The following is a 25,997-nucleotide window of genomic DNA, read 5'->3' as shown; positions in this document are numbered from 1 at the left end:
TCTATGAGAATACTGTTTACATTAAACATGTGCATGAAACTGTAAATCCCACGATTTATTACATCTTTGTAACACAGTGGAAGTTTTCGAAGACTCCAGCCCAGGATGGCGTAATGGCCAGCAGCAAAACTATCCTGTGTCGAGGGCAGTTAAAGGAGAGTTAATTTTATAGAAAATGTAAAATGAATAATTAATTGGATTCTTAACAACGTTTTTTACTTTACTTGATCCATGTGGAGAACAGTTTAAGTGACTAAAATGTAATTTTTGTGAAAAATCCTAGACGGAAAATAAATAATTGGTTTTAATGAACTATTCACGGTGTGGGTTCTGGCTCACGAGAGTGTAATTAAATCATTCACTTGCTTCAAAAATCCCCACTTTCTTTTCCTCTAATACATATTAAAATGTTAAATCCCCTACATTAATGCATCCAAGACTCAGATCAGTAAGCTTTACCCATTATACACTGTGTATGATGTACGGTTGAACTATAACTGGGGTCCCCAGCTATTAAGGCAGACCCATAAACAACTATTCTGTGATCATGGTCTCAGAAGAATTGGAACAATCATAAAAGTTAAGTTAATTATATTTATTAGAGAATATTACGGTTTCAATTCAACAAATGTTTAACAACTGTTGTTCCAAGTTAACAGGAAGTAGATAGAAACGTTACTACAGGTTGTGACTATCTTTCTTTCGAGATGTTTCCACTTGTTTAGATTTATAGCTTCTCTTTTCCAGCACATACCTGCAAAGTCTATTATTTCATCTTTAAATTTGATATGCATATCTTTCTAGGTCTTTTTTCATCTCTTCATTGCTCGCTTCCTTTGCCCATCTTTGATCTATCTATCTACACATATATTGTATGTGTGTACATTGCCTATAGGAAGTCTACACCCACTTAAACATTTCACATGTTGTGTCAAAGCCTCTGAGTTTCATGCATTTAAATGAGGATTTTTCCCACTCATCTACACACCATACTCCAGTCCACACTGTTAAGGTGAAAACAAGTTTATTTTGAAAATAAATATATAGTAAAAATACAAAACTATGATACTTTTGATCATAACTCCACCCTTCTAAATTAATACTCAGGGTGGACTTTCATGAGTAATGGATTCCTTCTTGACACACTAGCATACAGGCCAGATTTGTGAGTGGTTGGGAGATTTATGTCACATGCACACTTGTAGCCTGTAGCCTTTGCAAAGTTGCCATTGGCCTCATTGTAGCTTCCCTGATCTGTCTCCTTCTTGCTCTGTGATCTAGTTTGGAGGGACAGCCTGATCTAGACAGGGTCTTGGTGGTGCCATACACCTTCCATTTCTTAATAATCGTCTTCACCATGCTCCAAGGGATATTCCAAGCTTTCATGGTTCTTTTGAAAGCTCTTTGGTACTCATTATTGAGTCTTTGCTTTGAAATGCACTTCCCAGCAAAGGGAATCTACAGAACCTGCTAAATGTATCCCCAAATCATGTGAATCACTACATTTTTACACAGGTGGAGGCCACTTAGTGTAAGGTAAGGTGGTCTGAGCTAATTTAGGATTGCTATTTCAAGAGGAGTAAACCCAAACAAGCGATTTCAGTTTTTATTTTTGATAAATTTTCACTTGAGGGGTAGAATGTGTAGAGATTAACTGAATTTGGGATTTTTCAAATTAGCATTTAAATTCCAGGCTATAAGGCAACAAATGGTGATTTATACATATATAAATGACAGAACAACTGAAAGAATGCCCTACCAAACTGTGATCAAAGCACACCGATTACAATATAGTTGAACAGCGATGACTGTGCATTATCGAGAAATCCTGATTATTCAGGAATTAAGTACTAGGATTTGACCTGCTAGCTTTACACCATTAATGATACTTCAGTTTTCTTCAGTTTCTTTGAAACTATTCTGCAGTTATAAACTTCAAGCAATACATTTAAAAAATAAGTAATATGAATAGACAAAATAGGAAACCTATTTTGCACAATGGCAATTCCTCCAAAACAATTTACTGACATGATTTTATTTTCATAGGGCATCGAAAAGGGCTTGATAAGACCAACAGCATTCAAACCCGTGATTCCCAGGAGTTGCAATTCCACTGAAAGCCATAACAACTTGAACCAGATCATCAACAAAAGACTCAGCCCCTCAGAGAAGACACAGGAACAGAAGCAAGACAATAACTCGGGGACCTTATCAGATTCGGGCCGCAACTCCATGTCGAGCCTTCCCACGCACAGCACCAGTGGCAGCTGTCAAATGGACAACCTGGGCACTTCTGTGGGGCTTCAGGGCCGAGGTGGTGGAGGCTCGGCCCAGGACGGAAACCCATCACAGAATGGGGCTGCCAATGGGACCACCCATGGGAACGCTGCCCTAGGCTTCAAAGCTGTGCCCTTCTTGGACAATGGGCTTCCCCTGCAAGGCCCCTCTCCTGAACAGACTGGCGCGATTCCTTTTTCTGAGACTGCCACTTGCGTGCGTTCACCCATCTCCACGGACGAGATCCTCATTCAGCAGCTAGAGCAGAGGCTGCTGGAGCGAGAGTCGGAGCTACAGGAGCTGCAGGTCAGCTTTGAGGAGAAGGAGTCCGACACCTGCCAGCTCTTCGAGGAGAAGCAGAAGTACTGCAAGGAGGAGATGGAAGGGCTCAAGCAAAGGTGCTCCACAAAGCTGCGGCAGGTCTCCCAGAAGGCGCTGAGGGCTCAGCAGGTCCTGCAGCTCCAGGTCTTTCAGCTCCAGCAGGAGAGGAAGAAGCTGCAGGAGGATACCAGCCAGCTCTCACAGGAGAAGGACCTGCTGGAGATGAAGCTCAGTTCCTACAAAAAGGAGCAGACCCAGCTGGCACCTACTCTAGAGGAAACTCAATGGGAAGTAAGTGTGTCTGCGTTTTCCCTGGTGTACTTTAATGACAGGTGCATTTGTTTGGAGAGTACTTCGGATTGCCTATGTTTGCAAACCCTGTGGTTCTGGGAAGTCATTTTTGAATTATGCATGTGCAGCTCTACCAAGTGACACAAGTAAAGCAGTTAGTGACAGTTCTGCAGTAAGCACTACTGCATGTACTGACATCACTCAGGAGCAACATTTGACATCATTCAAAACTACTGAATATCATTTTTGAAATGAAAACACTTTGAGAGTGAAAGCTAGGGTTGTGACGAAGTTCGAATCCGCATTCACAGATGTTGATCTTCGCACAGGTTTAGCAAATCCGAACTCCATCGAATACTAAACTAATTCGAATTTGTAGCAAAATATTTGTCTACCATTGCAACACGCACATGCATGAAGTCAGCCCGCTCATTCACTCAGTACGGTCCAGATGTTATTTTACAGAGAGAAGGGATGATGTGATTGTTACAGATAGGGCTGTAATGCTGTCGGAGTCATTAAGGCGAGCCGTTAAGGTGAAACTCCGCCTGTGACACAGGGTGAAGTGGAACCAGGCAGAGCGGCGCCACTCTTTCAATCCCATGCTTCTCAATTCTAAATATTCCTTGCGCAATTATTAACGTAACAATTCATATAAAAACAGTGTGTGCAGCACCCACCCCTTACACCACTGGAGGTGACTACATATTTTGGTGAACTATAACTGAACAAAAGAAAAACCCGCTGTTGTGGAAAATGAACCAGTATCAACTACCTGTCCTTGGAAGATATGCAGAAGTGTATCTTTCTTTACCACCCTACAAAGTGAATGTATTTTCAGTGTCAGTTTAACCTCACTCACTCACACATTAGCTCTAGTGCAGCTCTCGTGCGGTGTTTGCAGGAAAATGCCAGAAAGGCTGGTTTACACGAGCGAGAATAACACTTTCATCACGGAATCCATGGCTGTCATGTGACCGGTAATTAAACCGGTAGCTGTGCCTTGCGGCCTTAATACTCTGTATTAGTGTTTTAAAGGTAGGGTTACAACACGATTGAAAATATCTAATGGTGCACAACAGACCCGCAAGATAGAAATCATAACGATCACAGAAAAAAAGCTTTGCGCATTATTATTAACATAAAATACAACATTGCTAACAATGAAACGTCCATCGCCAACTTACTTTACCTTGAAATCTTGCACTTCTATATTGCGGTCATTTAAGGATAAATAAGATTAATACTGTTTATATTTGGTTCATTTACTCGAGTATTTGGGTTTGACCCTGTCCTTCTCTGGATGATTTTTCTTGACCACATAACTGATGTCAAACATACCCGTGCATCACTTCACAGTTAAAACCCTGAATGTCAACTCCCCTGTGATGCTCAGAGCTGCTTGTGTTTTGAAATGTAATGTACAAGTACTAGCCTGAACTACATGCAAGTAGTAAAGTGACTAGAAATAGTAACCTTAGATACATGTTAAGAACTTTAGATACCGTGTTGAATTGTAACTATTGCTTCTGAACAGTTCATTCAAAGTGCAGAAGACTTTTAAGACTATGAGCTGATGTTTTTTCAGCCAGCTTTATTTCACAATTACAGCATTTAATTAAAATGTGTATTTGTTCCCTACAACTAAATACGCTACTTCTGCATCTGCATTCTAATGATCTAATGCTTTAAAATCCGCATTCAACGGATGCGGATTTCTGTCAGTTCTGTCACATCCCTAGTGAAAGCTAAGTCATTTTTGTGTTGTCCACCCACCACACACACAAACACAGTATGAAAATAAGAATACCGATTGGCTAAATCAATTTTTAAAAAGTGGTTTCGTAAACAGAGAAAATGACAAAATGCTTTCCTGATGATTTAAACCGCATTGTATTCATCGATAGACTCACGTTTTTCTACATCACAAAGGCAAGATTTATTTTTCCCCATTTTTAAATGATTTGAAAATTATGAGACAGAAAATTAAAGTGTACTGTAAAGTATAGTGGGATACTCTGAAGCCTTACACTATTGCTGGCTGTGACTTGTGAGGTTTGTGCTTTTGATTTTGAATTTTTGTTGGTAGAGTTGAGCATTACTCTGCCAAACTGTGTGGTTTGAAGATATGTATGCCACTTTATTCCCATTTCAATTGCTTTTTGTCAGATTTGACATTAAAATGAAAGAATATGATTAATAATAGACAACGGTCCATTAGGAATTTATATAGATTGCTTCACAATTACAGTATTAAAAGATGGTCAAGACAAACACTGAAAACAAATAGGGCTCAGAGTTCTACTGTCTTGTTTTTCGTAGGTATGCCAAAAATCAGGCGAGATCTCACTGTTGAAGCAGCAACTAAAGGAATCTCAGGGAGACGTGAGTCATAAACTCAACGAAATAGTCAGTCTCAAATCTACACTGAAGGAGATAAGGGGCAAGATGGAAGCCCTTGAGCAGAAGATCAAGTTGCTGGAGGAGACTGTCTGCACCCGAGCTGTTGAGGTGGAGGTACGTGAGAAGTTACTTATTGTCTTTCAGATCTCAGTCTGCCACCACTTAAACAACAAGCTGTACACTGAACAACGTCTATCCATTTTTCAAAGATTTTAGATGTAAGATTGAATTTCTCTTGAGGATTTATTTTCCCCGTATAGAGTTCCGAGGAGGAAGCGATCAGATTCTGTTTCATAAGCGCTACTTTTCCTTAACTTTGAAGTAGTTTAGAGAAAGGCAAAATATGATTAATATAGATTTAAGCAATATCACACGAGCAAGAGTGCGATATGGCCCTACATCAGCACTGCCATAGGCCGAGTGCCGTAGTGCCGTATATAGTGCATTACACTATATACAAATATAGTAAACCTGTTTTGGAAGGAGAACTCGTTTTGAATGCTCAAAATCAAATCCCAGAATAGCAGGTGTAACTTTACGCATGAAAAGAGGCTTAGTAAGATCTAAGGCCTGACATTGAGGGCTCTCAACCTTGGGACAAAGATTTCTGAAGGTAGTTTAAAAAACAAATTTGCTCAATCGTTCTACAGTTCCAGAGTTCCACATGCTCTGAAATTAAATTAAGTGAAATTAAATAAATACTGAAAGGCCATTTATTGTTATTTCTTATATAAGCCTGTACCAGGATATGAAGAAATCAGAAAGAAAAATATTTTAAAAAAAACTAATGTGACCTTCACTCTTCTTTTTCATTTTCACACAGAGGTTTTGCTTCAGACTCATTGTTCTGCCTTCCCTTGAAATTCAGTGAAATACTGAGTTTATCTGAATAAAGAAACAACCGAATCATTGAGATGGATAGATAGAGATATATCGATATCTATTATCTATATAGATATATCTTACACATCTATAATCTATTTTTTATATCTAGAAAGAGATATCTATCTCATATATATGAAACACACAAGTGCAAGTGTATTCAGGCCATTCCTATGGTGGAAACCCTTTTTTCATGCATGATCAAACTGAAAACTTCTAAGGGTAAGAGTAGTTACAGTAAATGAAAGAAAGAACTATTATTATTATTATTATTATTATTATTATTATTATTGTCATTTAGCTGACGCTCTTATCCAGGGCGACTTACATTTGTACCCATTTATACAGCTGGGCATTTTACTGGAGCAAAGTGAAGTACCTTGCTCAAGGGTACAACAGTACTGCCCCACTCGAGATTTGAGTCCAGAGCCCTAACCACTACTCCACAATGTTGATTGCATTAAGTATTCAGACCTATCAACAACACTCAATATTTGGTGGATACACTTTTGGCAGCATTTACAGCTGCAAGTCTTTTTGGGTAAGTCTCTACCAACTTTGCACACTGTCTTGGTCTGGGTTTTGCCCATTTCTTTTGGCAGATTTGATCAAGCTCTCTTAAGTTGCTTGTGGACTGCTTAAGGACAGCAGTTATTAAGTCTTTCCACAGAATCTCCATAGGATTAAAGTCAGGACTTCAACTGGACCATTCAAAGATATTCACTTTTGTTATTCTTTAGCCACTCCAGTGTAGCTTTGGTCCTTTGCTTCGGATCATTGTCCAGCTCAAAGGTGAAATTTCACCCCAGTTATGTCTCTAGCAAACTGAAACAGGTTTTCTTGTAGTAATTGCTTATAATTTGCTCTCTCCATTTTCCCTTCAGTCCTGAAAACCTTTCCAGTCCCTGCTGAGGAGAAGCATCCCCAGAGTCAGGGGATAAAATTAACTTTTTTGGCCACTAGCCACTGTTTCTGGTAGAAGGAAAAACGTACCAGCCACTTGGTATTTTTACCAGCCAAAGGCAAACATCACCAAAAATGCATGAGGGTGCGTAAATGTGTGGTGAACATGTTAAAAAGTGTCATTTATTCAGGTAATTAATCAATCACTATAACAAAAGCTAATTGCACACCTGTAGACAGGTGTGTATGAGGAAAAAGGATCTGGATAGAAAAAACATGCTCCCACACAGTTTCTACTTGCAAGTGTTACAAGATCTTTGATCAAAACATTGCATTCTATTGAATTATAGCACTTGCTAGTAGAGACAGTGTGCGGGAGCATCTTTTTCAAATTAATCAATCACATATGCAATAACATGGCAGCTAATGGAGATCTGTATAAACACAATAAACTAACACATGAGAAGTGGTGTTATATGGTTACACATTGTCGCTCTTCATACTCCTCTTCCTCTTCACTGCTACTCCCTTCTCTGGGTTTCTGCACGTCATTAAAAGGATTTCATTGGATTGGCTAGGTATTCATAGAGTCACGGTCTGTGGTTGGGTAAAAAATATATAATCTCTGGGAATGATGACAGACAGTAACATCCTTTCCATTGGTCATGCATGCCAGCAAAGACGCGATGTAACCAAACCGCATGTCTCTATCGTAAATCGTTTCAACATAAATTAATACCTTGTAATTGATGCAACAGATGAATACTTATCTAACACAACAACTTTGTTAAATAAATATCTATGTAAAACTACATTAGAAGACTTATGGAAATGGCATAATAACAGCACCTCGTGTCAGACTCTTATTATTATTGTTTCCCGACATATCACAACTTTCAAATTAACTATAAAGGTTGTGACTATTTGTTTTATAAAGGAATATTTTTCAATTACAGCTGTAACTGACCGACCAATATGTTTTTCTTTTTCAATTTTTATACATTTTCATTCAATTGCCAGTTTAGCAATGTGAGCTGAAATAAAAATGCCTTAACATTAGCGTCCTTGTTGCAATGTTTTCCGGTCACAACAGCAAAATACAAAATGTATAAGACCTATCTAGCTAGCTAATTTATACAATCTACTTAACTAAACGATTGACTTCCTGTCCAAACGACACTCAGACTGCCGCTCTGCGTTCGGAAACAGAACTGTGTGTTCGAGTTCCAGCGATACACGATAAATAGCAATAGCTGGCTGTGTGTGTATTCATGCGTTTGTTGCAGTCCTCTCTCCTTTTCTGTCATATTATAATTCTGAAACACTTTGATCCAGGTAATTAAAAAGTCAGTAATTTTGACTATGAAAAGTAATTAAAAGTCATTATTTTTCCACATCCTTAACCACCTTACTTCTGTTTAATTGCTCTCCATGAAATATGTCCTCTTGGACCAAAGACTGTCCAGATGCCATATATTAAAAAAAAAAACTAAAAAAACATGATATTGCGGTTTGACAAATCAACTAACATATCAACACTACAACTTCAACAAATTAATTGGTATTTTGGAACATACCGACAAATACTCTATCAGAAACTAAAAGTTGAGTTCCTGTACACTTGTTGGCTACCCACCAAAGTGGCTGGTAAGACTGACAGATTTACCCGCCACTGGCTAAGTCTACGGGTGTTCATTTTATTCCCTGCCCAGAGTATTATGCTGCCACCACCAGGCTTGACTGTAGGGATGCTATTGACTGGGAGATGTGCTGTGTTGGGTCTGTGCCAAATGTAACGCTTGGCATTTAGACCAAAAAGCTCCAATTTGGTCTCATAATTTTTTCAGGATCACTCAGGTGCTTTGTTCCAGACTCCATGTGGGTTTTGTGATGGCTTATTTTGGCTTCCCTAGTACCACACATACTAGTTTTGTAAAGTGTTCTGGATAATGTTGACTGATGCACATTTTCGCCCATCTTAGCCACCAAACTCTGTAGCTATTTCAAGTTGTCGTTGGCCACACAGTGGCATCCCTTACCAGTTTCCTCCTCCGGCTGCTCAGCTCAATTTCTATTTCAACGTGTCGTGACTACAAGCATTGAAGTTACAAAATGTGAAAACTGTAAGAGGGTTTGATAACATTTGCAAGGCACTGTATATATACACACACACACACACACAACTATTATTATGAGTGGTTGGACAGGTAAATGTATATACACACAGATGCATTAGCATATATATATATATATATCTCATCAGCCTACCTCTTGAAATTTGCCTTGCTCCCGGTGAGGGGTCATGGGTTAAAATCCCACTGCTATGGTCCTCTTGAGCAAGGTACTTTACCAGCTCTGTATAAAGCTGTATAAACAGGAAATATGTTATCCAATTTGGATAAAAGCAATTAGCCAAATTAATAAACTAATTAATTGCATTACACTCTTCCCAGGTCTGCGAGAACGAGCTGCAGAGGAAGAAGAATGAGGCGGACCTGCTGCGGGAGAAGGTGGGCCAGCTGGAGACTGACATCAGGAACATGAAACAGGACCTGGCCCTGGCCAAGGAGCAGCAGCAGAGCAGCAGGGCTGAAGTAGACAGGCAGAGAGCGGTGGGCCAGGGAGAGGGCCCAGAGGACTCGGAGGCTCTCCAAAGGGAGGTGGAGAAACTGAAAGCCGAGCTGAGGGAGGAGAGGCAGAGGAAGGAGAAGATGGTGAGCAGCTTCCAGATCGAGAGACTCACATGGAACAGGGAGAAGGAGAAGGTGATCAAGTACCAGAAGCAACTGCAGCAAAACTACTTGCAGATGTACAAGAAAAACCAGGACTTAGAAAAAATCCTCAAGGAGCTCACTGTGGAGCTGGAGAGCCGGACAGAGCTAGACATGGACATCCAAAGCGCCGATATTCACTATGAGGACATCATCGCCACGGAGATATGAGGGCCAGCAGCATCGCAATAGGAGGCAGGAGACGAGAAAAAAATGAGAAGGTGCACACATGCTTCCTGGACAGGTCTGTTTTTCATAGGCTCTTCATGCAGGTGGTTCTCTTGGCTTGGTCGGTCAGGTTTGCGCTTTGTTACTTCATTTGCCGCCCGTTGTATTTTGCAATATACTTGCTGTATTTTATCACACACTATGAGATATATTTTTGATTCACAAATGGATAGCTAACTCTGTTAAAAAAAAAGAAAGGATTCAAAAGATCAAGACCAAAATATTGTACAGGACTACGCAGTACTGTGTTTATACAAAAAACAAACACAAAAAAAGCCATCTACATGTCCTGTAATAGCCAGAATCCAAGTGTACCAGATTGGTCTCAGAAGGACATTGTGAGTCTGTCCTGCATTGTGCACCACAAATACACATCGCACAGTTCTGAGTAATCACCAACATTAAGTGGGGTCTGAGTCACAGCCTGATGATGTATTGAGACTACAATACTGCATGACACAGAATTTGCACAACTATGGTGCTTATATGAAAAATGGTAAATGTCAAGGTGGTATACAGCCAAAAGATATGATTGACATAAACATGCAGTGCAGAGTGAACCTCAACCTCCACTGAAAGCAGTTCATCCACTTGCGTAAACTGCTGGTGAGTGCAATGTAGCCAAACATAGCTGTAGATAAGATTGCACATTGGCCGCCTGTGCTGCACCCGCTCTGTGGGTGGAGCACTGCAGTGCTCGAAACGCAGAGCAGGTGCTGCACAGGCGGCCAATGAGCAATCTTATCTACACTGCCATGTCAACAACCCTCAACCACCCTGTTCTGGAGAGTATCGCTTAGCAGTGGAAAAGGCGGCTCAGTGTCAGAGTACAATGGAAAGTCAAATGCTAGCACTGATTTTTTTTTTTAAAACAGCAATACAGATACTAATGACATTCATCCATACATACGTTCAATTATACTCTGCCTTGTTCAGGTTTCATTGTAGTAGTTCCCTTTCCTAGTGGAGTACCTCCTTCATTTGGTATCATTACCAAATCCTTTCCATCTTTTTTGTAGGCAATATACAAATATTGTTCCCAAAGCACAACTGTGAGGTATACAGGAAGCCAATCCTTCTGTTTGATATATAAAATAGAAAAATACCAATGAACTTCATGCTGTACTGCCAACAAGCTACAACCTAAAATACCATGTTTTATACCATATATAAATACCATAGTGCTCTCTCTTATTTTGTATGTGCTCTCATATCAATGAGCTCTAATTCATTGTTTATCATTAAATGTCTGGAATATGTAAGGAAGAGACACCAAATTACACTTAAAAAACTAAAGAAATGTTGTGCTTTTGTAATTTTATTTTAATCTAAGAATCAAATAGATTTTATTACATTAGGAACACAAATCATAAGAACACAATGGGAAACCAAGCTGGTTCATTGACAGATCAAGAGTTGTAACAGCCGTTTACCACATTATAGTACTTGGATGTTGTTGTTTTTTCTGATTTCTATTTTTATTTTAAAATAGGTATATCTGGTAGGCAATATAATGGTGTGAAATGTGCCTTGTTAAAAGTAAAGGAATATTTGCATTCAACAGCACAGGCTTTACCAAGACATTGCAATTGTTTGAGAAATGTATTGCTTGTAACTCCACCAGAAATAGTCAAGCACACATAATAGCTGGGTTATTTTTGTAGTCAGCAGAAATTCAAATAGAATATATGTCTAAAACTGCAAAATATGGCAAATGATAAGAGGTTCCATGCAGATAACCAAGAAAGAAAGAAAAACCCTGACAGAAGCATATGTATTTTAATGGATTTTAAGTGGATTTTTCTCTGAAAGGACCACACAAAGGTTTTGAGTGTGCTTGTTCAGCCACAGCTGTAAGATACCATCAGGTTATCTAGCAAAGGTGTGTGGCAGAGGAATTTGCAACACTTCCACAAAACATTCAGGTGATTAATGAACTGTTAAAGAGCATCCTTGGACAGAGAAGGCATGAAGTAAAAATGGGGAGAGATAACAGTGCACTTATAGGTCTTGACTTCTTACTGACAGTATGAGTGCCTTCAAGAGTGTGTTGTTATTGAGTTCCCATTGAAAACCAGTTTGGAATGGCAGCGAGAACAGATAAAGGAGATCTTTAAATGCTGCTGGACAGGCTTCTATCATTTGTTTTACATAGGCCAAAGTGTGGAGTTATCTGCCAGTGCCATTCGGTAATGAGCCATAGCTTGCTTTGTTGGCAGCAATCTTTTAAATAGAAAAAAAAACATCTGTAGGTTTGTTTTTCTTTACTTTAGAAAGCAGTCAAATATATATATTTTAGGCACACTAACAAATCAGAGCAAACAGAAACAAAGAATTCACAGAGACACTCTGGGATGGTTATAGTTACACATACTTTTGGAAAGTCTTCTAAAAACCTGTAAAACATAATTGGCTTGCATTGAAACTACAGTTTTGCCATTTGTTTAATTTGCAAGATAGTAATGTAGAGTGGCTGTCTAACAATTTGCTACCACATGCTCAATTGATATTGCCAGTGCAATAGAAGTATGTTAACTCAAAGGGAAAACAAATGATTTATGGAGAATGATTTACAGGGTATGATTTATAGCTGTCCATTTTGAAACTGAACTGAGGTCCACCTTTAATCTCTTATCCTGTAAGCACACTACTTCTTACAGTTTCTGATGGGTTTAAATTTTGAGCCTCAGAGTACAAACGATAGAGAAACAATTCATTATCTTAATTAATAAATAAATAAATAAATAAATAAATAAAATAAAAGGAAAAAGCATCCCATATTCTACCATCAATAAACAGTTGAAAAATAAATATTAGTATAAAGTCAACTGTAGACATTCTTCATTTTTTTTAAACTAAAGCTTGGTGAAGATGGTCTTAGCCAATCGCATTTTCTGAAATAAAGTCTGGACAAAATAATCCATTCTTTATTATCAGAGCAGCTACTGAGACCAATATGCAATGTTTTCTTGTGCACTGGATTTCTAATGGGCTAAACCTGATTATTTTGTTTTATTGAAACCTCTTGTTATTTTTACTGGTGCATTTAGATTTAATTAGGTTAGCAAAGCAATTGAATGAAGCCAGCTCGAGATCTATATAAGCCAAGACCAAATGTTATCAGTTTGAGACTGGAATTTGACAGGGCATGAAAAGATATGATTACAAAATTGGGCTTACTTCCATGTTTTTTTAATCATTATTTACACAGTTAGAAGTCAAAAACGTGGCCTTGAAACCAGATATCTTGATTCAGCACAAATTAGTTCCAGCTGTCAAAAACTGTATCACTATGATTAAAGTAAGAAAAATATTTCAGGCAGCCAATTCAAAGAACCAATTTTTGAAACCAAGTTATACCTGAATAATTCCCTTAAAATCATTACCTACTTATTAAATAGGTAAACAACTTGTGTTACAAAAGTATAGGATTTCCTCATGAATATTAAACATGTCCATAATGGTACTATTACAAGCACAGAATATTTTAAAAAGGATTTGCATTTCCCTCCCAATGTTAGCCTGTGTTCTGTTAGCATATGGCTTCTAATCTTATATTCATAAAGGGAAATGAGATTCAACAGGGGAAGAAATAACAGCTTCTGTGCTTTTTCAACTTTTTTCATGCTAAAACAATGCACTTGAATTGTTTTCTCATTCAGCTGCACACTGTACTGTGTTCCTTATATTGCATCTACCATTTCACATACCATTATCCATTTCTGTAGAAAGCAGGTGGTTATTTATTGTTGACGCTCAAAGACCACAGAGAATAAATGTATATATATATTTTTTAATTGGCCTATGTAGTTTTCATCATCTGGATTTGTTTTTTCTCAATACACATTACATAGTATTACTTGCAAGCATGTGATAAATGTTTAAATTCAAAATATTTAGAACTACATTAAGGGCTAAACCACAGAGAAAGGGAACATTTGCGCACACACACACACACACACACACACACACACACACACAACACAGTCCAAAAGAGAGGCATTTCAAGGGCAGAGTCCGTCTTTCAGTATTGTCTCAAGACAGAACTCAAGATAGGCACATTTCAATAGGTCTAAATCATGTGTGCTCCAGAACATTTATATACATTTTCCTCAAGCACCATGGGAAATGTAAGCACACACAGGTGAAAAAAGCAACGTAGGCAATGGTCTTACACAACACGTTACCAGCAAGCCAAAAGCTTTCGGTGTGCACTAATTTGCTAAATTCTGAGTTCAGCAGCCATTCTGTATTATACACCAGGAAGTTTTGGGACACAAATGGTGGGGGCGATGTAAATAGAGTACTGATGCACAGGATCTTTGCATGTTCGATAGGTCACCAACAGTCAAGCAGAACTTCACTGTCCCTACTCCTGCACCTGAACTGTTCGACCATGAACAATAGCCGATGTCTGTATAAGGCAGGTGGCCACAGTATAGTTGGTGACACTAAAGGAAGATATTGTAAATGCACTGTTATTTATGTATTTTTATCTATTTTTTTATTTATTTAAAAATAAAAAGTGGAAACCCATTGTGAAGTACGGGTGAGTCTTTCATTTCTGGGAGTGTGATTTTCTTGTGCAGCTTTTGAGGGTGAGTTGGTGCCTGTTCCTGAAATGAATTCAACCTTACCCACTGGAGCAATCTAGTTCTCTCTCAATTGCACTTGGAAAAAGGTTATTGGGTCACTTTCTTCTTTTCTTAGAGCGACTGTACAACTTCTTCAGAAATACAGCCACAGAGTTTATTTCTTCAGGGCATGTGATGCACATCACCCACTTTAAATATGAAGACTGGTCAAAGTTATCAACAGAGTATAATCAAACTGGAGTCTCTTATTTAAATGTAATCCTCTTCCAAGCATATCGTGAAGTCACACTCTTTGTGTGCACTGATCACTGAAGCAGACCTACCCCCTCCAGTCTAATCCACTCTGCAACATGATCCTGCACCCCCCCTTTCTTACAGCGATTTCCCATCTAGGCTCCAACTAAAGTTCAATCCTCCCCTGCTGTTTGGAAGATTTGTATCATTCTGCATCAAAATCTCTCTGCCAAAATTAAATTATGAAACAGTAAAGGGAGATACTGTTACGATAACATTTGTAATGCCTTCCTTGAAAAAGGCTGTAAGAAAATCCCTTTTCTGATGTAATGCTATGGCAAAAGTGCTCTGAACTCTTTATAACCACCCTTTATGAAAACACAGGGCTCTGGGGATCCACTGACTTCTTAAGACTTTTGAACACTTCTCCTGAGATTAACACCTTTAAAGACTTTTCCTAATCCACTAACCGCAAGCATTTTGAATTTTCATAATGACTGACCATAGTGAGGTTTGCTTTTCCCTCCACAAGTGCACCCCCTTGAGAAATGCAATACTGCTCAATTGAAAGATTAGAAAAGTAAATAAGATAATTTTCATTTTAAATGAACCAACGCAGCCATTTACCTAGAATGAGGGATTCAAACCTGTAAACCCAAGGTCTCAGGGGTTGTTAACTATTTATTGTTGTTTCAGCTTTTCCTTTAACTTCAGTGATTTAATTCTATCACTTCGATTTCAAATTAACAACAGTAATTTGCTTGGGTGACTAAGAATAATCTAAAACAAATATTTATCTGTGCTGGTCCATTACAGAAAGAGAAATCAGATCATGATTATTCCCCTTCAGGAATTTTACATTTTCAGATCCATTTTTTTTTTGTGGTTATTTTAACCAAAAAAAAAAAAAAAGGTAACCTCGTTGATCTATACCATAGTTCCGCGATAGAGTCCGCAAGTGAATGTTCAACATCAGAACCTGCATGGAGAGATTTACATCATTATTGTATGCAGCCTTCCTCAAAGTCTCCAGCAGTTTGACAACAATTCAGATATTCCTGTATATTATTCCTCACTGGCAAGGCAGCAACAGAAGATAGTATGATAATTCGGCCATATCCTGCAGAGCGCCTGATGACAGCCCAACAGCCAAGCATAAAGAGTTTTACATAAATTAACACTAGAGACGCACACAGCCAGTCTAATCAGGGGAAAGCTGGAAGATGCTTTGTTAGGCACCATGAAGATAGATTATCCATATCTTATTTGAGGTGCTATACGGCTATACCACTTTTATCTTTCTTAAAGGTCAGTTTATAATGACTATTCCTCAGCTACAATCAACACATTTTAAAGAGCCATATTGCAATATTGAAGGATGTAAACATTAGTACCTTACAAGTTCACTTAACTTTAGGACTAAAAATAAAGGCAAGAGAAAGAGGGAGAGAGAGAGAGAGAGAGAGAGAGAGAGAGAGAGAGAGAGAGAGAGAGAGAGAGAGAGAAGCCAGGAAAACAATTGGCCAACTGTTCAAAAAGCCTCATATGGCATTTGGCAAATGAATATAAAAGAGTAATAAAAAGAATACAATTAATACAATTGTAATAAAAAAGCAAATTGGACAATGTTATGCAAGCCAACACAGGTGCTAAGCTCCCAGGAGGTTGAAAATCAAATAAAACCACGAAAAAAAATAGTTTTCTTTAATAAAAACAAATTGACAAGTCTAGTCACGTTACTGAAATTCCTGCAGAAAACAAGTACCTTTGAAACAGTAAAGAAAAACCTGTCTAACAGCTTTGTTCATTTGCCCAGTTTCATAAAATGATACCAAATCTGGAGCAGAATTTTTAAAGTAATTCATTCAGCATGAGAAGGAAAAACAGGTGGGGCCAGAGTGCACACAAAAATGAAGAGAACAAAACACCACTGAATCAAGCAACGCTGTAGAAGCCTACTGTACACCATATTTCTACAGCCACATCATTTCTAAAAACATGCCTTTGTATATTAACAGAAGCATTACATCACGATGTAGAAGAATAAATGACAAAGGAAAAAAAAACAAGACGCACTGCCAAATCACTAATGAGAGCACTTGACACACGTGGTGAGAAAGTCACGAAATCCTTGTGTGGACATTGTGATGCAAGCTTCAGGAAACAATGGACAGAGCTCTGGGTACACAACACAAGAGACACCCCACACTGATCAGAGGCGAATTAAGGAGTCCTGAATTAATGGAACTGACAGAGATGCAGGGCTGAGTGTGTGTGTGCGTGTGTGGGGTTTTGTCATTAATGCACAGTGCTTTGAAATCCAACAATGAAGAAAGGTACAGAACTGAAGGAGAGAACAGCTTATTTAAAAAAGGGACCACAGTCTACTTAACAGTCACTTTGAGTTGTCTGAGTAAACGAGCACAAAGCATGAAATATGAAAGGAACATTTTATTCTATGCTCAAATAATCAAGAGTAAAATTTATATTTAGAAACACAGATGTATGCATATATATATATATATATATATATATATATATATATATATATATATACACACACACACACACACACACACACACATATACAAAAAATAACAAAATAACAAAAATAAACCATTTCCTATTAAGCATTTATTTGTGCCCAACTAATGCATAATAAATCATACACAGCCACTATACCAATCCACATTAGTTCTACACCATGCTTCTTCCACAACAAATGACAAATAATATGAGTGAACACAGTGGTGGTAGGGGGGGTGGGGTGGGGTGGGGTGGGGGGTAAATCAACCTCTCGTGTGTTTCGGGAGTCTGTCCTATGGGATGCTAGTTAGCGTTATCAACCATCTGTTTATCCCACTCCCCCACCTCTCTCCATGACCTTTCCAAATAAAACACAGCATTAATCCGGTCCACAACGGCCCGCTGTGATCTTGCTGTCAGAGGCCGAGCATGGCTCTGTCTTTCGGTGACGACACGGGCAGAAACACTATCAGCTGTTTTGCATGTGTGCTCTGGTGGTTTTAATCCCCTTGTCAGTGGATAAACTTTCATCTGCGCGGCTGCTCTAGACTCCCAATGAGGCAGATTAAAATACAAGGGGCCTGAGCCCAGAGTCTAGACTCTCGTTTAAATACCGCTGTTGAATCGGCTAATGATTGGAAAGGCGGTATCATGGCATCGATACAAAGTTGAAGAGGTGATCATCAAAGCATAATATTTGCTACATAGAAATAAAATCGAATGAGCTTATAAACCATGCACATTTTTGTTCTGCAACTTTTAAATGTTGTGTTTCTTGTTGCTTCTGATATTATCCTGACACAACTCTGTCATTTACATAATGTTGTCCATAACAAAAGGATATCTCTGTCCAATACAGAGACAAAACAGAGACAAAATGTCAGCTGCACCCCTATGCATCATTAGTGGTTTCCATCTGTCCATTCTGTGTCTGCTACACCTATTATGACAATCTTGTATATTGTACAATGTATTGACAAAGAAAAACTGACTGGCTGCATTTTCATTTGATATTGAAAGTAAAGTAGCAATTTTTCACGACCACATTCCAGCCCTCTTTCCTTGCACATACATGCCTCAATATCAGTGCTGAGCCAGATCTCACTGTTCCAACTAGGGCTGGGCGATGCGACACATTACAGCGCAAGTGTTACACGTGTTATGTTGTTATGAGATAAACATCTACACAAATACACAATATGATTTACGGTCACATATCAACAATAACACAAGTAATAGTAATCACGCAACACATGAGCTGTAAAAGGTATAGATTCAGGTAGATTTACCACATCTGGGTTTATAGTGGCACATTTAACATCTGCTGGACAGGGACATTTCTTCTCTGACTGTTGCGTTTCGGTTCTACTTACCAGTACAGCACATGTTAATACAAAATAGTTATAATAATAATAATAATAATAATAATAATAATAATAATAATAATAATAATAATAATAATAAATAATAAACTTGTACAACTTCACCATCTTAAAAAAAGTAAACTTTCTGCATCTGTTTGCATTGCTTTCCAATGTATTACAATGCAAACAAACGTTATTATTAATTTTATACAAATTATATACATCTATATTACTGGGGGTGGGGGTGCTGCTTGCAGATCGAGTTTAGCCTGGCGACGAGAGCGGGGCGAAATGTGTCCCCTTGCGCATTAAAGTATCTCTTGGTTATTGTGGTTATTCTGTGTCAGTTCAATCTCCTCCATGTCTGTCTGTGTGTCTGATGCACATTTCTTACCTGCATCCGACATATTCACCGCTGTCACATAATCGTCATATTGCACATCCCTAGTGTCACGTTTGCCTCCGGGGCTTGGGAACAGGGGACCTAAATGCAGTGCTGGATCGCGGGATGGTCGGAGAGGCGTGGGTCGGGTACCGGCGGATCAGGGCAATGGAGGCTAGACTGAGACGTGGTCGTGGTTACAGGCGAGGAACGGAGGAACGGAGGAACGGAGGAACGGCGCTCGGAATTGCAGTGGGGACTGACCAAACTTCGCCCTGAGTGAAGGAAGTGAGGGGTTTATAAAGGAGAGCAGGAACCAGGCTTGGGAGGTGCAGGGCGAATGGGAACAGAGTGAAGAAAGCAGGGAGAAGGCAGGGAAATGGCGGCCCCTAGTGGGGATAGAGGGGGAGCGCTAGGGGACCATGAAACCTAGTTCCAACCAGTGTGACAAGTTTGTTGCGCAAGAAAATTCAAACTACCACACTCCCCCCTCGTCCACTGCCCCCATCTGCGCCTGTTCGGTGAGTGACACTATTACTCCATTTACAAGCTCTGACTTCAAGCTAAAGTACAATTGACAGCCAAGATCCACACTGAGGACATGTCTTTGAAAATAATGTGAAAAAAGAATAATATAAAGAAATAAAGCTCAATTAAAGATTAGATTTCACTAATATTTTGAGTGTAAGATCAAGCTGATAAACAGCACTGACCATTTTTCATAGCCTGCTTTGTTGCCAATAATTCTGGAGGGCACTGTATATCAGGGAATTTCTCCATACAACAAACACTGAGCGACACAAGTGGGACTTTTTCAGCATTACACTTCATTTTATGAAACAGCAAGGAACACAATTTCTCACAATAAAAAAATAAAACCACCACTTAAAAGTAAAACAACTGCTTAAATTCCAATGAGGGGAGCATTTTATGGAGTGCAAGGATTTGCTTACTTAATATGACATCACCTAAAGGGCGTTCTGAAATCAGATTCCATGTTGCAGTGTTCCTGAAGTACCCCCTAGGGGTCTGGAAACTAGCAGTTTTAGGGCAGGTTATTTTTCATCTTAACATTGTTATAAATATACCTGGTAGTGCATCTGCAGGCTTTTCCTATGGGGCTGTGTTGTGCCATCTCAGCAGCAGAGATGATTTTTGGGATAAGGTCAACCAACAGCAGTGACCTGTTAAGAAAAACAACATTCTCCTCAGTTGGACCCATATAGTTAGAAGGCACAAACGAGGGAAAGCCAGGCAGAAAACAAGGCAGATAACGAATATTAGGTCCTTCTGTGTCAGAAAAAATTGAATAGTGTGGAGATACCACAATCAATGACGGCTTACATTATCAGAAATAATAAACAGAGAAGCACTTTTAATAAAGAGCTGAGTGTAATACAGTGGATTGCATAAGTTTTCACCCCCCAAGGACTTTTTCACATTTTATGTTACAATCTGGAACTAAAATGGATTTAATTGGGATTCTCTCCCTTTCATTAACACGGACGTTAATTAAACATAAACTGATATGTGTTAGTTGCATACATATTCATATTCTACCTGAGTCAATACTTGGTAGAACCAACTTTTTGGGTAAGTCTTCTTGGCAAAATTGCTCAAGCTCTCTCAAGTTGGATGGGCATCGATGTGTAACAGCAACTTTCAAGTCTTACCACAGATTCTCAATTGGATTGAGGTCGGGGCTTTTAACTGGGCCATTCGAGGACACTCAGCGTCTTCATTTTAAACAACTCCAGTGTATAGCTGTGTGTTTAGGATCATAGTCTTGCTGAAAGCTGAATATCCATCTCTGTCCAAGGTCTCTTGCAGATTGAAGCAGGATTTCCTTTTGGATTTTCCTATATTTGGCACCATTCACCTTGCCCTCAATCCTGACAAGTTTCCCAGTCTCTTCCGATGAAAAGCATCCCCATAACATGATGCAATGGGGATGGTGTACTCAGGGAATAGCACAGTGTGGGCTTTGCACCACACAGCAGTTTGCAGTTAGGCCAAATGAACAATCATCCGACAAGAGAACCTTTGCCACATTTTTGCTGTGTCTTCCACACGTCTTGTGGCAAAATCCAAATGGAATGGTGCTTTTCCACAACTTTCTGACTTATTCTGAAAGCTCTTTGGTCTTCATGGTGTGGTTGTTTGGATATGATCTCTGACATATTCCAGGGCCTTCCAGAAACAGGTGTATTTAATCTGAGATTGCCCCTTTCCTCAGTGAGATAATAAGCAATATATATATATATATATATATATATATATATATATATATATATATATATACACTCACCTAAAGGATTATTAGGAACACCATACTAATATTGTGTTTGACCCCCTTTCGCCTTCAGAACTGCCTTAATTCTACGTGGCATTGATTCAACAAGGTGCTGAAAGCATTCTTTAGAAATGTTGGCCCATATTGATAGGATAGCATCTTGCAGTTGATGGAGATTTGTGGGATGCACATCCAGGGCACGAAGCTCCCGTTCCACCACATCCCAAAGATGCTCTATTGGGTTGAGATCTGGTGACTGTGGGGGCCAGTTTAGTACAGTGAACTCATTGTCATGTTCAAGAAACCAATTTGAAATGATTCGACCTTTGTGACATGGTGCATTATCCTGCTGGAAGTAGCCATCAGAGGATGGGTACATGGTGGTCATAAAGGGATGGACATGGTCAGAAACAATGCTCAGGTAGGCCGTGGCATTTAAACGATGCCCAATTGGCACTAAGGGGCCTAAAGTGTGCCAAGAAAACATCCCCCACACCATTACACCACCACCACCAGCCTGCACAGTGGTAACAAGGCATGATGGATCCATGTTCTCATTCTGTTTACGCCAAATTCTGACTCTACCATCTGAATGTCTCAACAGAAATCGAGACTCATCAGACCAGGCAACATTTTTCCAGTCTTCAACTGTCCAATTTTGGTGAGCTTGTGCAAATTGTAGCCTCTTTTTCCTATTTGTATTGGAGATGAGTGGTACCCGGTGGGGTCTTCTGCTGTTGTAGCCCATCCGCCTCAAGGTTGTACGTGTTGTGGCTTCACAAATGCTTTGCTGCATACCTCGGTTGTAACGAGTGGTTATTTCAGTCAAAGTTGCTCTTCTATCAGCTTGAATCAGTCGGCCCATTCTCCTCTGACCTCTAGCATCAACAAGGCATTTTCGCCCACAGGACTGCCGCATACTGGATGTTTTTCCCTTTTCACACCATTCTTTGTAAACCCTAGAAATGGTTGTGCGTGAAAAGCCCAGTAACTGAGCAGATTGTGAAATACTCAGACTGACCCGTCTGGCACCAACAACCATGCCACGCTCAAAATTGCTTAAATCACCTTTCTTTCCCATTCAGACATTCAGTTTGGAGTTCAGGAGATTGTCTTGACCAGGACCACACCCCTAAATGCATTGAAGCAACTGCCATGTGATTGGTTGGTTAGATAATTGCATTAATGAGAAATTGAACAGGTGTTCCTAATAATCCTTTAGGTGAGTGTATGTTTACATACTAATGCACTGAACTGCTTGCATTCAACAGCTTTTAAATGATCTGATAATGATAACTAGAATCTTCTAAATCTAGTTACATATTTAATGAGAAACAGATTATCTTAACTTGCAAGAGTGAAGTGCAACTTTAAGACTAACCAGTTTTTCAAGTTATTTTCTGAAGTAAAATTGTTCGAAATAGACAAGCTAAACACACATTTTGCAGAATCTGTAAAGCAACTATAACAACAACTATTTCATTTTGTAATTTAATATACTGATCTTTTATTTACACTCCATCAAAATAAATTGAAAAACAATTTCTGGCCCAGCGGTGGCATTATTTAATGAAAATATTAGAATAAAACCGAATCACTACATTTAGAATGTACCTCATATTATACAAAAGTCAGCATACTCTATGTCCTTTCTTTTAGGAAAGTGCAGTGTTTTATTTTACATTCGAATGTGACAGTGGACAGGGGGATTTTAAGGTGTATAGCAGTTAGGATTGTGTTGATATGGAAGCAATAGCCTACTTATTATTATTTTTTATATTAATATTGTAGCTACTAGCAAACCTTACCAACTACTTATCCTAGTAGAAAGGAAAACTGGACCAGAAAATGAAAAGTTTGGCCCCAACTTCAAAATGTTGAACATTTCTATTCAAGTATATGAAAAGGTAGGTATAAAAATACATTTCAGGCAGGATATATGGTTTTGTTACATGGCATTCATTTAAATTGTCCATACATTTCAGTGCTGCATGCTCTATACATGTTTTGTTTTGAATAGGCTGTTTTAAACAAATTAACTTTGAGAGCTGGGAAATTGAGCTGTTTATGCCTTTTAATTTATATTGTAAACAAGTACTGAGATAAATCACAATTAAGCTGTAGTAGTTTATTTCTCCATGATGTAACACTGTTTAAGAGAACTCGTCTCAATTCGAGTCTTTTTGAACAAGTAATACTACCCGTGGCATCCATCGTTCAATCTCTTGGTTTTGAACAGAACCCAACTCCAATCACAGTATTCTGCGTAAAATGTACTTTCAATTCTGCTGCAACTTTGCAACACACAGTCCCTAAAAGCTTTAACTGTGTCTTAAATGTGAGGGTGTGCAACAATAGTCCTGGAGGAGCTAGGGTTTTAAAAGTTTTTGTTCCACATGCACTTGTAACTATTCTTATTACTACTACTACTACTACCTACTATTACCTACCTATAACTACCTAATTGTTCCAATCTAAATAATTCACCTAGACCTGGTGATTAGAAGGACCTGCAAATCCTGTTACCCATTATGTTTTAGTCCTCCATGGCCACGATTGTGTATTGTTATAATTAGTCATACTGCAAAACCGTGTGATCTCGCCAAATATGTCATATATTATCTCAAAACATCTGGTCCTTGTTTGCTTCTGTCAGACCACAGGTTTAGCCTGTATGGCAGCAGACTGACCTGTTGTTTCAAGTCAATCTCCATTCTCAGTCTGAATTCTGGGTATTGCTTTTACGAATAATAAATACAGTAAAAACGTATTTAAATAAATAAAAACGATCTGCATGTGAGAATGGGTTGGGGAAGCCTGGACCAGCCTGAACCTCAAAGCAAGGTAATACATGAAAATAATACAGGACGAGGGATTATTTAATTATAATTAATAACAACGGTGTCATCACAACTCACAATTAATTATCCTTGCAGTCGGCGTGTCGTCACACATTAAGTGATTTTGCGCCGCCATATTTATTTGGGGGTAAACGCGTAATCGGTTCAACTAGATACAAATGGCAGGTGATAGAGGAGTCTTAAAATATGGTGACAGCTGATAATTGATCTAAAATGTACTTATACAGTGTGAAACTTTGAACAGCATAAATGTTGTACCAGTATGAAGAGACAAGGGCTGTCTGAGGCACGAAAACGTTACTCTGAGAGCAGTTACATTTGGCTGGATTAGAAATGTGCCCATAAAAGCAGATAAACGGATCAATGACCCGAAACAGTGGCCTGTCATCGACTACAAAGATAATATGTCCACATACCTGATAAAAGTGTTGATGTGTGAATCCTGCTCTTAACAGAGTGCTTTCAACCGAAGGCGTTCACTCGAGGTGTACGGCCACAGAGAAGGACAGGGTCAATCCCATATGCTCCAGTATGGCGTAAAAATGACGCAAACACGTCCATTTCCGCATGTTAAACCGCAGTTTACTATGGAGGATAATCCATGCCAAAATTAAAAATAAATACACCGAGAAGAGAATAAATGAATAAATAAGTAGGCCTAAATGTTGAAATAAATAAGTAAATAAATAAATAAATATTTGAATGAATAAATGCATGGACATTGATTTATTTCTTAATGTAGGCTATTCAATTCAATATTGAGTTATTCATTTCTTTCCCATTTGCCGCTTTGCTATTTACATTTGTCAGTTCGCTTTTACATTTTGAAGCATCTTCTGTCTTTCTTTTTCTTTTTCAATGTGACAAAACCCCCTCTGTCATGAATCACAGCTAGTGGGCGGTATCCAATGCGCTTATTGGCTAATCCAATACACTGTGTGTAGTGAGGCTCCTGTGGGGTTTCATTGTTTTTGTAGACGATTATATCATTCAAAAACTGAAGCGTATCGATTGGAATAAGCAACAATACAACAATGAGTGGAGCTACATTTCCACTCAGACTCAATCGAACTAAAGTTTACACCCATCAGCCATAACATTATGACCACTGACAGGTGAAGTGAATAACACTGATAATCTCGTTATCATGGCACCTGTCAGTGGGTGGGATATATTAGGCAGCAAGTGAACATTTTGTCCTCAAATTTGATGTGTTAGAAGCAGGAAAAATGGGCAAGCATAAGGATCTGAGCGACTTTGACAAGGGCCAAATTGTGATGGATAGACAACTGGGTCAGAGCATCTCCAAAACTGCATCTCTTGTGGGGTGTTCCCGGTCTGCAGTGGTCAGTACCTATCAAAAGTGGTCCAAGGAAGGAAAAGCGGTGAACCGGCGACAGGGTCATGGGCGGCCAAGGCTCATTGATGCACGTGGGCAGCGAAGGCTGGCCCGTGTGGTCCGATCCAACAGACGAGCTACTGTAGCTCAAATTGCTGAAAAAGTTAATGCTGGTTCTGATAGAAAGGTGTCAGAACACACAGTGCATCGCAGTTTGTTGCATATGGGGCTGCGTAGCCGCAGACCAGTCATGGTGCCCATACTGACCCCTGTCCACTGCCGAAAGTGCCTACAATGGGCACGTGAGCATCAGAACTGGACCACGGA

At 39.0% G+C, this 25,997-nt stretch overlaps 1 protein-coding gene across 2 annotated transcripts in view; it reads left to right on the top strand.

Annotated features, from left to right (window-relative positions):
• The window catches only part of lzts1 (leucine zipper, putative tumor suppressor 1), a 48,460-nt gene extending 33,848 nt beyond the window's left edge, over nt 1-14,612 (top strand). For both annotated transcript variants that reach the window (XM_066714481.1, XM_066714480.1), the window contains exons 3-5: nt 2,047-2,889; nt 5,212-5,406; nt 9,531-14,612. In XM_066714481.1, the coding sequence (XP_066570578.1) occupies nt 2,047-2,889; nt 5,212-5,406; nt 9,531-10,019 (1,527 nt within the window). In that variant the 3' untranslated portion in view covers nt 10,020-14,612. The remainder of the gene's footprint in view (nt 1-2,046; nt 2,890-5,211; nt 5,407-9,530) is intronic.
• Nucleotides 14,613-25,997: the final 11,385 nt, after the last annotated feature.

The sequence above is a fragment of the Amia ocellicauda genome, chromosome 9 (genome assembly GCF_036373705.1).
Source record: "Amia ocellicauda isolate fAmiCal2 chromosome 9, fAmiCal2.hap1, whole genome shotgun sequence".
Lineage (NCBI taxonomy): Eukaryota > Metazoa > Chordata > Actinopteri > Amiiformes > Amiidae > Amia > Amia ocellicauda.
Note: the sequence above shows the minus strand (reverse complement) of the source record. Positions and strands in the feature narration are given on the sequence as shown.